This window comes from Pteronotus mesoamericanus, unplaced genomic scaffold, assembly GCF_021234165.1.
Source record: "Pteronotus mesoamericanus isolate MK-2021 breed Mesoamerican mustached bat unplaced genomic scaffold, CSHL_Meso_final contig_164, whole genome shotgun sequence".
NCBI lineage: Eukaryota > Metazoa > Chordata > Mammalia > Chiroptera > Mormoopidae > Pteronotus > Pteronotus mesoamericanus.
Window position 1 is genome coordinate 30,048,376 of NW_026555065.1, and position 12,083 is coordinate 30,060,458.

Here is a 12,083-nt window from a genome sequence, read left to right on the forward strand (position 1 = left end):
CTTCCTCAGATAAAATGAAGATGTGCTGTATGGCTCTTACAGAATTTAAATGTGACAAGACACATGAAGTTTTTGATACATACTAGATACCCAGTAAATATGATGTTTCTTTCCCACATTGTCTGTGAAGTCCACTGTACTCATAAAGACCAAGTCCAGGGTTCTGGGAACCTTGCTCAAGACCATAAGAGTAGCCCCTTCCTAAGGGGATAAAGAACCCACGTCTCATGCTGAATGGGACAGGAAGTTTCAAAGTGACATCCTGGGAGTATCGGTGAGCTTTTTCCCTCTGTAGCAGGAGGGCAGCCTTAATAGGTCTATTTCACCACAGAAGCCTGTGGATTCACTTTCAAGCATGGGCTGTACAAACTATCTCCCTTCTCAACCCTGCCCAACCCTCTCTAGGGTGTCCTGAGTCAGCCACTGTGGTTTTCCTTTGGGAGGAATGGCTCTTCCGTGGTCATGGCATCACTTTCCCTCTCCTGGTATGGCCTTCACATAGCCTTTCCGATCTGCATTTGGAGGTAAATTGGGCTCAGAGCAGCCTAGAGTATGTTACTGGCTAGAGAGCAGTTTCACAGGGAGAAATGATACCCGCTCTTCCCTTTTAACAACTTTTTCCTGGCAAAATTGGAAGGTGCAGAGGAATTTACCTTCCCAAGAGATAAGTGGTAACAGCAAATGAATGAATGGAATAAAATTGTGCCTCCTGATTTAGTATGATTTCTGACTCATCAAGATAATTTGTCTCGACCGTCAAATTTATATAAGAGGGTCTTGCCCTGTCTCCCTACAGAGATGAATCCCAGGGTTCTTGTTTGTGTGTCAAAACACATCCCACTGTGGCTCAGACCTTTCCGGCCCCAGTGCTCTGTGGAGAGGACCCAAGGTCCATAGAACACCAGCACTTTTACATATTTGGATCTTCTCTCTTTCCAAATGCACAAGTATTCGTGTTTATGTCATAATGCCAAGCTCTGTGGTGCCTGGGGCGATAGAAATGCTGAGCATCAGTGTTTCCAGTTGACTACATTTCTCATCAGAATAGACTAAATCCCACAATAATATATCCTTGGGTTAATTTGAAGATATGCAGCTGATGATAAAGTGGCTTTCTCTCTTTTCTTAAAATGCTAGTTTAGGAATGGCCTTTCTGACACTCTGGGGACTTTTAGATGGGCCTGAGCCAATCGGTCAGTGGTTCCTTCAGACCAGCAGAGGCCTGGGGACCTCCGGACCTGTCTCAGTGGGTGGTCTCTAGAGTTACTCAGAGTTCCTAATATCTGGGAAACCAGTTGAGGCAACTTAGAAACACTCTCTGCAAAAACTTAGTTTTTTTCTTGCTGCAGCATTTTCTGTCCATTCTGTAAGGGGTTAAGTACATTAAACATATTTGAAAGTGACTATTTTTGAACACTGTTATTCTATAAAGAGACTTAATGATTTCAGTAACTCAGTACAGTGATTTTTCAAATCACTTTCTGCACTAATCCCTCAGTGCTACTATTCTCCATATTGTTATTTCTTCTTGATGTTACAACAGACATAATATTCCTACAATTTCTGTCAAGCTCATCCACTGTTAGCCTAGTAATTAAAGTTTTGGGAACAATAACAACAATAATAATAGCATTGGTTGTGGGTTACCATACATCAGGCACTCTTCTAATCACTCTACATGGAATAATTTATTCAGAACTCACAAGAACCTCATGATATTATTATTTTCATCTGACAGATGAGGAAAATTGAGTCCACAAAGAAAAGTGACTTGCCCAGGGGCACACAGTTAATAAGTAGCAGAACGAAGACTCCAGCCCAGGGGAGTCTAGTCCTAGACGCACCCCTGGCCTGCTGCACGCGACTGCCTCTTGAGTGGCATAGCGCTCATCGGTCATTCATTTCATCAAAAGCAGAGGAATAATAATAGTACCTTATAAACAGTTCTTGACAGCATCATGTGGGCATCACTGTACCCATTTTACAGATATAGAAGCTCTTTTGGGGGGGCGGGGGGAGTAAAATCACAGGTCCAAGTTCATGTAGCAGGTAAAGACTGGAAATTTAAATTCAGACTCAGCCCTCTGTGCCTCCAAGACCACGCCCCTCCCCCACCCCATGCCACCCCATCACAGAGCGGGCGGAAGTATACATGCTTTGTTTAAATGTAGGGTGCAGGACCCTTCCAAATCATCTGGAGCCCTGAAAGCCCTCACAGGGGTAGCAGTTGCTGCCTCTAGATGAGAACAGATTTATGAAACAGTGTATAGAAACAGTCTCACAATTCCATCGTTTTCTAGTTTCAAAATCTTCATGCTACTCACATTTTAAAACTAGGTATACTTTATCAGATGACCTTTTATAACATGAATATTATATTAAATCAACATTTTATTCAAATAGACGTCCCATTACATTACTCTAGGTACTTATCAAGTGTATGCTTTCAGTCCAGTGATCAGCAAGAGTCTCCCTTTAGTTTCTAGATAACATTGGTTCCAACTCTGTATTCTCTATTGTATATGTTTTATAAATAGGCTCAGACAATGATTTCAGTTTGCCTATAGGTGATCTTAGCACATGTTCCAACGGCAACTCCTCCTTGGCACCCAGTCTCTTAGAATAAAGGAGGTGAAAGGCAATGTCATTTTCACAAGGACGTGGTCGCTCATCTGGTTGGTGGTTTTAGACCGAGAAAGTAAGCCAGGCAGGGGAGATGCTCCCAGCCATTGCTCCTCAGAAAGGCACCAGCAACTGTGGTGTACTGAAAGCTAAATAAAGCTCGGAGCTTGGCCTCGGGTGGCATCAAAGCACGGCTTAGATGAAGAGCATCCCCCATGAAAGCTACTCTTGATCTTCACTGGCCACAGCTCAGAGGGGCATAGAAAACAACGGTGGATTTTGAGAGTGTGGGAGGAGGGGACCCTGGAGTCACAATTCAACAAGTTTGTCCTAGTTGATATGATCTCAGAAAGGTAAACGTCCTTCTAATTTGTATTTTTATCCTGTAAGGACCTGCATACTTTTAAAGATAGTTGTCCAGCCTTGTGTTTCTATTAGTTTTTGCTTTTCCCAAATTCACAGAAATCTCTTGGACTTTGTTCACATGACTGCAGTAATATTTCCCAGAAGCTAAACTGATTGAAAAAGAAACAATTGAAGCAGAAACATTAGTTTTTAATGAGAAAATAAGGAATCTTAAGAATGAGATAATATAGCAAGGTTTGCTGAGTTTTAATATCACAGATTCCCTTCATGGCAGGCTTGAATATGATAGGGAAGAAAAGATTCTGGGACCTGGGAGATCCAACTTCCATAAAAAACACTAGGAGTACTCATTCTTCTCAAACAGAGATGTAGGAAAGTGGTCAAACCTACACACTCTTCCAGTTTGGCTTAGATTTGTTCTGGTTTAAATAATGTTGACCCTAGGGCCCACACTGAGGGACTTGCTCCTTATTCTTAGTGAAGAAATGAGTTATAAAGTTACAGAAACAGAGTCTGAGGCCATCCAGGCTCATTGACCAACATGCACTGAATTTGTTATGAGCTGGTGTGGGGCAGGGAGTCCACGTTCTAGGTTCCAGTCCACCTTTATCCCTACCACATACCCTCATCAGGCCCCCAGTATTGCCCAGATCCCAGCCTCCCCAAACTTGAGCCACTCTGCACACACAGCCAATCCTCCAGTATTTTTATAATGTTAATGAAGAAGAAAATCACTCTCGGCTGGGGTCACTGTCTATGTGGAGTTTGCATGTTCTCCCCATCTCTGTGTGGGTTTTCTCCATGTATTCCAGTTTCCTTCCAAATCCCAAAGACTGGGATAAAGATGACTTCTAGAGGTAGAGGATATCAACTTGGCTTGGAGCAGCAGACAAGCTGACTTGAAGAATGAAAGGTTCGCTAGACAAATTAGATCAATTTTCACCATAGGCTGGTTGATAGAAACAAGAGTTGTATCCATAGCATATTTCTGGTCACAAAAACATTACCAAACTTCTAAATAAACACTTCTAAAATAACAAACATTGAGATAAATGTGAGCCATTGACACACATAAGAAAGATTAATAAATGCAAGATCATGATTTTCCAATGCATCCATTCCAGTTCAGGGTTACAGGTGGCCTGGCAGCGCAGGACACAGGTGGTGCCCACCCTGGACAGAACACCTTTCCATCTGAGGCCACTCACACACTCGATCAGACTGGGACAGTGTAGACATGCCTGTTAGGTAAAATTGTTTTCTTTATTTGTGATTTCACTTAAAGTCTCAGTTTCCAAGAACCTGTCAACCATGTTAAGTGAGAACTGACTACATGCCATGCACTCCATTTACACAAGCCATTCATTCTGCCTGGAATAATCTCTTCTTTCTCATTTATCTATTGAACCTTTCATTCTTTGGATCAATTTCATATCCTCTACCTCTAGAAGTCACCTTCTTTATTCCAGTACTGACAATGAATTGTAATTCTTTATTTTTTTAATTAATAGTACTTTATTATATTTGTACCTGCTATAGTATTTTCTCTTTTTTACATTTTTTATTCAATTACAGTTGTCCCCATTTTTCCCCTATTACTCTTCCCTGCCCAACCCACCCCCCACCTCCCACATTCAATCCTTCCTCCTGTTGTTTTTGTCCGTGGGTCCTTTATACATGTTCCTTGATTTGACCCTTCTCCTTCTTTCCCCTGTTACCTCCTCCCCCCTCCCATCTGATCACTGTCAGCTTGTTCTTTATTTCCATGTATTTGGTTCTGTTTCATTCATTCATTTGTTTTGTTGGTTAGATTCTACTTATAGGTGAGATTATGTGGTATTTGTCTTTCCCTGCCTGGCTTATTTCACTTAGCATAATACTCTCCAGTTCCATCCATGCTGTCATGAAGGGTAGGACTTCCTTCTTTATTTCTGCTAAGTAATATTCCATTGTATAAATGTACCATGGTTTTTTGATCCACTCATTTACTGATGGGCACTTAGTCTGTTCCCAGCACTTGGCTATTGTAAATAACACTGCTTTGAACATTGGGGTGCATAGGTTCTCTTGAATTGGTGTTTCAGGATTTTTAGGTTATAATCCCAGCAGTGAAATTTCCAGGTCCATTTTTAGTGTTTCGAGGAAATTCCATACTGTTTTCCACAGTGGCTGTACCAGTCTGCATTCCCACCAACAGTGTACTAGGGTTCCCTTTTCTCCACAACCTCACCATCATTTGTTGTTTGTCAATTTGTTTATGATGGCCATTCTGACCAGTGCGAAGTGGTATCTCACTGTGGTTTTAATTTGCATGTCTCTGATGGCTACTGATACTGAGCATCCTTTCATATGCCTATGGGCCATCTGTATGTCCTTCTTGGAGAAGTGTCTGTTCAGCTACTTTGCCCATTTTTTAATTGGATTGTTTATCCTCTGGAGTGGAGTCATGTGAGTTCTTAATATATTTTGGAGATCAAACCCCTGTCCGAGGTATCATTGGCAAATATATTTTCCCATATGGTTGGTTCCCTTTTCATTTTGCTAATGTTTTCTTTAGCTGTGCAGAAGCTTCTTATTTTGATGAAGTCTCTTTTGTTTGTTCTTTCCTTTATATCCCTTGCTCTAAGAGACATATCAGTGAAAATATTGCTGCTTGGAATATCTGAAATTTTCCTACCTATGTTCTCCTCTTGTACTTTTACGGTGTCACAACTTATATTTAAGTCTTTTATCAATCTTGAGTTTATTTTGGTATATGGTGTAAGTTGGTGGTCTAGTTTCATTTTTTTTGCATATAACTTTCCAGATCCCCCCACAGCATTTGTTGAAGAGGCTATTTTTACTCCATTTTATGCTTCTGCCCTCTTTGTTGAATATTAATTGACCATAGGACATGGATTTATTTCTAGGCTTTCTATTCTGGTCCATTGACCTGTGTGTCTGTTCTTATACCACTACCAGACTGTTTTGATTACAGTGGCCTTGTAATATAGTTTGATATCAGGTGTTAGTATTTTGAATTTGTTTTAATCTCAAAATTGCTGAGGCCATTCGAGGTCATTTATGTTTCCATATATAGTTTTGAAATATTTGTTCTATATCTGTGAAATATGTCACTGGTATTTTAATAGAGATTGTGTGAATCTATAAATTGCTTTGAGTAGTATGGACATTTCGATGATGTTAATTCTTCCAATCCATGAACATAGTATATGCTTCTATTTATTTGTGCCTTCCTTAGCTTCTTTCTTCAGTGTTCTGTAGTGTTCTGAGTACAGGTCTTTTACCTCTGTGGTTAAGTTTATTCCTAGCTACTTTAGTTTTCTTGTTGCTATAACAAATGGGATTTTTTTTTTACTAATTTCTGTTTCTGATATTTCATTGTTGGTGTACACAAATGCCTTCAATTTCTGAATATTGACTTTGTATCCTGCTGTTTTGCCGAATTTACCTATTAGGTTGAGCAGTTTTTTGGTGGAGTCTATAGCATTTTCCCTGTATACTATCATGCCATCTGCAAACAATGACAGTTTTGCTTCCTTTTTTCCAATTTGGATAACTTTTAATTTTTTCTTGTCTGATTGCAGTGGCTAGAACATCCAATACTCTGTTGAATAGAAGTGGTGAAAGGGAATACCCTTGTTTTATATCTGACCTTAGGGGGAAAGCTTTTAGTTTTTCCGTATTGAGTATGAGGTTGGCTGTAGGTTTTTCATATACGGCCTTTATTATGTTGAGGTATGCACCCTCTATTCCCACTTTGCTGAGTGTCTTTATCATAAATGGGTACTGTACCTTATCAAATGCTTTTTCTGCATCTGTTGATATGATCATGTGGCTTTTGTCTTTCCTTTTGCTTATGTGATGTATTACGTTTATTGATTTCAAATATTATACCATCCTTGCATCCCTGAGATGAATCCCACTTGATCATGGTGGATGATCTTCTTAATGTATTGCTGGATATAGTTTGCCAATTTTTTTTGAGGATTTTAGCATCTGTGTTCATCAACGATATTGGCCTGTAGTTTTATTTCTTTATTATGTCTTTATCTGGTATTGGTATTAGGATGATGCTGTCCTTATAAGAAGATCTTGCGAGTCTTCCCTCTTCTTGTGTTTTTTTGGACTTGTCTGAGAAGGACAAGGGTTAGCTCTTCCTGAAATGTTTTGTAAAATTCTCCTGTGAAACTACCCGGTCCAGGGTATTTGCGAGCCAGGAGTTTTCTTATTAGTACTTCAATTTCACTGTTATCGGTCTCTTCAGGTTTTCTACTTCTTCTTGATTCAGTTTTGGAGCATCATATGTTTCTAGAAATTTGTCTATTTCACCCAAGTTTTCAAATTTCTTGGCATATAGTTGTTCATAGTAATTTCTTACAATCCTTTTTATTTCTGGGGTATCAGTTGTAATCTCTTTTTCATTTCTGATTTTAGTTATTTGGGTCCGCTCTCCTCCTAGACTGTGGGCTTCCTAAGGGCAGGAACTGGGTCTTCTGTCTATGATCCTCAGTCCCAGGCACAGTATCTGGCCAGATTCCGGTTTGTGGAAGGTTGGAGCATATACAACATGGTTTTGCCAGTCATCTAAAATAACCAGAAGGGGGCACCTAATTTTTTTTTTATTAATGAGGATATAGTAGTTTTACTATTTTAAAATCCACCATTTAGTTTAGACTAGAATAGCAGTAACCACTAATAAACAGTAATCATAATAAAACATTAAATAATCAAAAGTTTAAATAGTTCTAAGCTGAGAATAGAAATATTACATAGCGTAGATACATGTATAAAATTTATAAACAACTTACATACACATCATAAGGGGATTTTTTAAATGTGCCTTTTCATGGCATAGTATAAAATCATTAAAACTCAGTTTCTAATAAGTGTTTTATTATAAATAAAATGTTCGTAACCTCATAAGTGGTATAAACAAATTGTCAAACCTACAATATTTCAGTTTGGATGAAAGTATGTATTTGAAAGAATAGAAGCATTTTTTATTGTTACATTTTTTCTTTTTTATACTTTTCTATATATATAAAGAACATTTATAGTGAACATGTATTACTGCTGTAATAAAAAATAACATACATTTCATAAACTTTTCTTCCTGAAACCTCATTTTAATAAGTAATTTCTGCCCCTTCATTGCAATCTTCCCAATAGAACCGTAAACCTATTGGGGGATGGAGGAGTGGCTATGATCATTTACTTTTAGAACTTCAGGATAGGGTGGTGTGGCAGAGAAGTGAGAGGTGACAACAACAAACGAAGTCACCAATACAGAGTAGAAGCGACAATGTTCCTCTGCCTATCTGAGGTAGAAAAATTCTTTAAAACAAAAAAGCAAATTCTGATGCACAGTGTGATAGCTAGATGACCTTGCTGTTACTGACTTTGACAACTCCTACATCCAGTGCTAAAGTGGCCATATCTACCTCTGTGAAGGCTTTCAAGGCTCCTAACAATTTGGAAGAGTCCTACACCCACACTTAAGGTGTTTATCCTTCCAATTACTCTGTAATAAGGTAACACGGGGCCGAGGGTGGGGAGAGGTCTTGAAGTTACAGAGAAATGACTTCAAATCCCAGTTCTTCATCTGTTACATGGATCTGGACCAGTGATTTTCCTTCAGGCTCAGCTTTGACATCTGTAAAATGGGTACAGTGATGCCCACATGATGCTGTACTACTATTATTTCTCTGCTTTTGATTAAATGAATGACCGATGTGCTCTATACCACTCGAGGCAGTGGTGTGTAGCAGGCAAGGGGCACATCTAGAATAAGACTCCCCCAGGCTTGAGTCTTCCTTCTGCCCCTTACTAACTCTGTGACCTTGGGCAAGTCACTTTTCTTTGTGGACTCAATTTTCCTCATCTGTCAAATGAAAATAATAACGTCATGAGGTTGCTGTGAGTTTTGAATAAATTATTTTATGTAGAGTGATTAGAAGAGTGCCTGACATATTGCAACCCACAACAAAATTATTTTTGTTTTTGTTACTTCAGGAAATTTAGTGACTAGGCTTACAGTGGATATGCTTGCCAGAACATTGTTTAGAAAATATTGGGTTGGCCAAAAAGTTCATTTATTTTTTTTCCATAAAATAGGACATATTTTTCATTTTCACCAATAACTTTATTGATTTAGATATTGAATATGTTGACTATCTCCCACGTGTGTAACGTTGATTGTTCTCAATTAATGTCTTGATTTGATTGCTATCAACTTCAACTGGTCTACCCCCAACTATGGAGCATTGTCCAGAGAGAAATCTCCAGCATGGAACCGCAAACCACTTTTAACATATTCAATCAGTCACAGCACCTCCTCCATTCACTACACAAATCTTTGCATTTCAGTTGTATTTTTATCTTTATTGACATAATAAAGCATAATATGCCAAAAATGTTGCCTATTTTCTTCCATCATCAATATTAAATTGGCTACACAAAAATTCACCAATTTTGATTTTTTTTTTAATGCATACTGATATGACAGCTGTCACAATACAATCTAACCAAATGGTTTCAAGTGAAGTTAAAGACAACTAAGCAGTACTGGAGCCATCTTAAGGAAAAAACAAATGAATTTTGGCCAACCCATAAGAAGAGAGCAAGGGCACTTATGAACACATACACACACACGTACAACTCACACAAAGACCCAAAGACCCTCATCCAGCAGAGGTAGTTTGTCCATTATTTAGACATCAGGCCAAAATCTGAGCACACATTGAGCAGGTTGAATTTGTGTTTGTTCTCATCCCTGGAAGCTTGAGAGTATCCTCTGAGGCTCATGCCATTGCACGCCGCCCACTCACCAGCTTAGGAGATCATTTCTCATTGCTCACCTCACACTGTTTCGGAAAGCAAGGTTGCATTTCAAATGTAATAGCATGCCCAGGCCTCTGTGCCCTCATACGTCTCACTTCCCACTGGTGGCGTGTGGGCTTCTCTTCTGGAGTCCCACATGCCTTTTTCCTGTTCTTCGCTCACCAGGCCGCATCCCCAGAGCCGTGGCCTCCATCAACCAGCACCTCCTGAAATCGGATGACGTTGTGAGCTGTTGCCTGGACCTCGGAGTGCCCAGCATCTCTTTCCGCATCAATGGGCAGCCTGTGCAGGGGATGTTTGAGAATTTCAACGCAGATGGGCTCTTCTTCCCTGTGGTGAGCTTTTCAGCAGGTGTCAAGTAAGTTATGGCCATGATCTCATGAAGAGTAGCTGTTACCCCACCTCCCACCACTCCTGTGAGCTGGGGAGCATGGTAATCTTCAGCGTTTTGGCCCAAAAGCCAAACCCCCCCACCAAGAGGGGAAGGGCAATGCAAAGCCATTCATGCCATACATACTCATTGAACACATGCTTCCTGTCAGGGGTTATATAAGGTCCTCAAATAAATAGTAAGATGAATAAGATAAATTCTGTGTAAAAAATTACTTTAGTAATTATAAAAACTATCACCTGCTCATTATAAAAAATGGAAAGATACCATTATAAATAAGACAATAAATACACCCATGACCCCATCATTTACTATAATCTGTATTAATATTTTGGTATATTTTCTTCACATCTTTTATTCTACAAACATAAGTATATATTTTTAATTGACATCCCATTAAGTGTGAAGTTTTATGTCTTGATTATTTTTCACTCAGGAATAAGCAATGAGCCTTCTCCTGAGTCATCAGGTGTCCACCTCCAAGCGATTTATAGGGCCATATAATATCCTTTTATTTGGCTCTCCCATAATATAGCCATTACTTTGTTGTTAGACTCATGCTGATCCCATTTCGCTATAAATTATTATGAACATCCTTGAGCATAACTTTGTCTGCATTTCTATTTAAGTTCCTCATAGAAGTTGGTCAAAAGGTATAAACTTTTTGAAGTTCAAATGTATAAATTACATGACCAAATAGATTGTTTAAAAGATTGTTTGAATAGTTCAGAATTCATTATCAATAATTTTAAAATCTAAAAGGCTCTGAGAAATAAATTTTTTTGTGATTAATTTCACCACAAAATCTGACCTGAACTTATTTTGTGGCAAAACTGTCATCAGCAGCAATGTGGCTGTTTTTAGTTTTCATTTATTCCATGTATTATGAATATTTACATGTTTAACTGTAGAAATATTAATGTTTGATTACCTTCCATATGGCTGGAGAGTTTTTTAAAAATATATATTACATGTACCTTCTTTCTTTTATAAACCTAAAGAATTCCAAACTCTGAAGCACAACTCCAAAAACTTCAGATGAAGGGTTTGGGTCTGTGGTATCATTTTTAGCAACGTACAAGCAGACCTAGCTGATTGGCTCCTCATGAACTTTTCCTGCTATTGGTTATTTTCATCTTTGCTAATTTAAGAAAATTGTATCTTGAAGTCTTAATTTTCTATTTGATTACCAATGTGGCTGGGCTTTTTTTATGCTTACTGCTTTTGTGTATTATTTTAACCCAATGTCTTCGTTAATTTTGTGTTCTCTACCTTTATGGAATTAATTTTTTGGCAATTTTTTCCTCTATTTAGGATGTTAAACTATTGTAGTTTTCAAATATTTTTCCCAGTTTGTAATTTACTTTTGGAAATATAATTTTTTCGATTGTTTTTTGGTTTTTCCCCTTTACAAAAATAATCTTAGTCAAAGAAAATAGCAAGAACCTATCATTGCACCACTTAGAAATAATCATATTACCTTTTAATTTATCCATATCAATATTTTTACATTAAATTGGACTTGTGCTATGCATGCTGATTTTCTACATACTATCGCTAATTATTGTGTTCATTGCTCTGCCCCTTTCCTTGTTCCATTTGGATGCTGTATTAATTACCTTAGTATGACAATATATTTTAACATCTGTGAGGCAAGATCCCGTTATCCTATTCTTCTTCCCCCAAATTCTCTTAGCCGTCCCTGTTCCCTGCCTGTTAAGGAGATCACAGTGGAATCAGTGGGAACTAGAGTCAGTGGAGTTAGGATCACTGTGATTTTCAGGGAAACTATTGTAAAGGGCCATGAGAGGAGGAGAGCAGAGCTTGGAGCTGGGACCACAAAAAAGTGTTCCAGGGCTCC

The 12,083-nt window shown here is 38.6% G+C and overlaps 1 protein-coding gene across 1 annotated transcript in view; it reads left to right on the forward strand.

Annotated features, from left to right (window-relative positions):
- The window catches only part of RYR3 (ryanodine receptor 3), a 509,318-nt gene that overhangs the window by 292,049 nt on the left and 205,186 nt on the right, over positions 1-12,083 (forward strand). Inside the window, 4 exon segments of the mRNA XM_054565625.1 lie at positions 9,997-10,053; positions 10,056-10,076; positions 10,079-10,126; positions 10,129-10,189. Of these exon segments, the coding sequence (XP_054421600.1) occupies positions 9,997-10,053; positions 10,056-10,076; positions 10,079-10,126; positions 10,129-10,189 (187 nt within the window).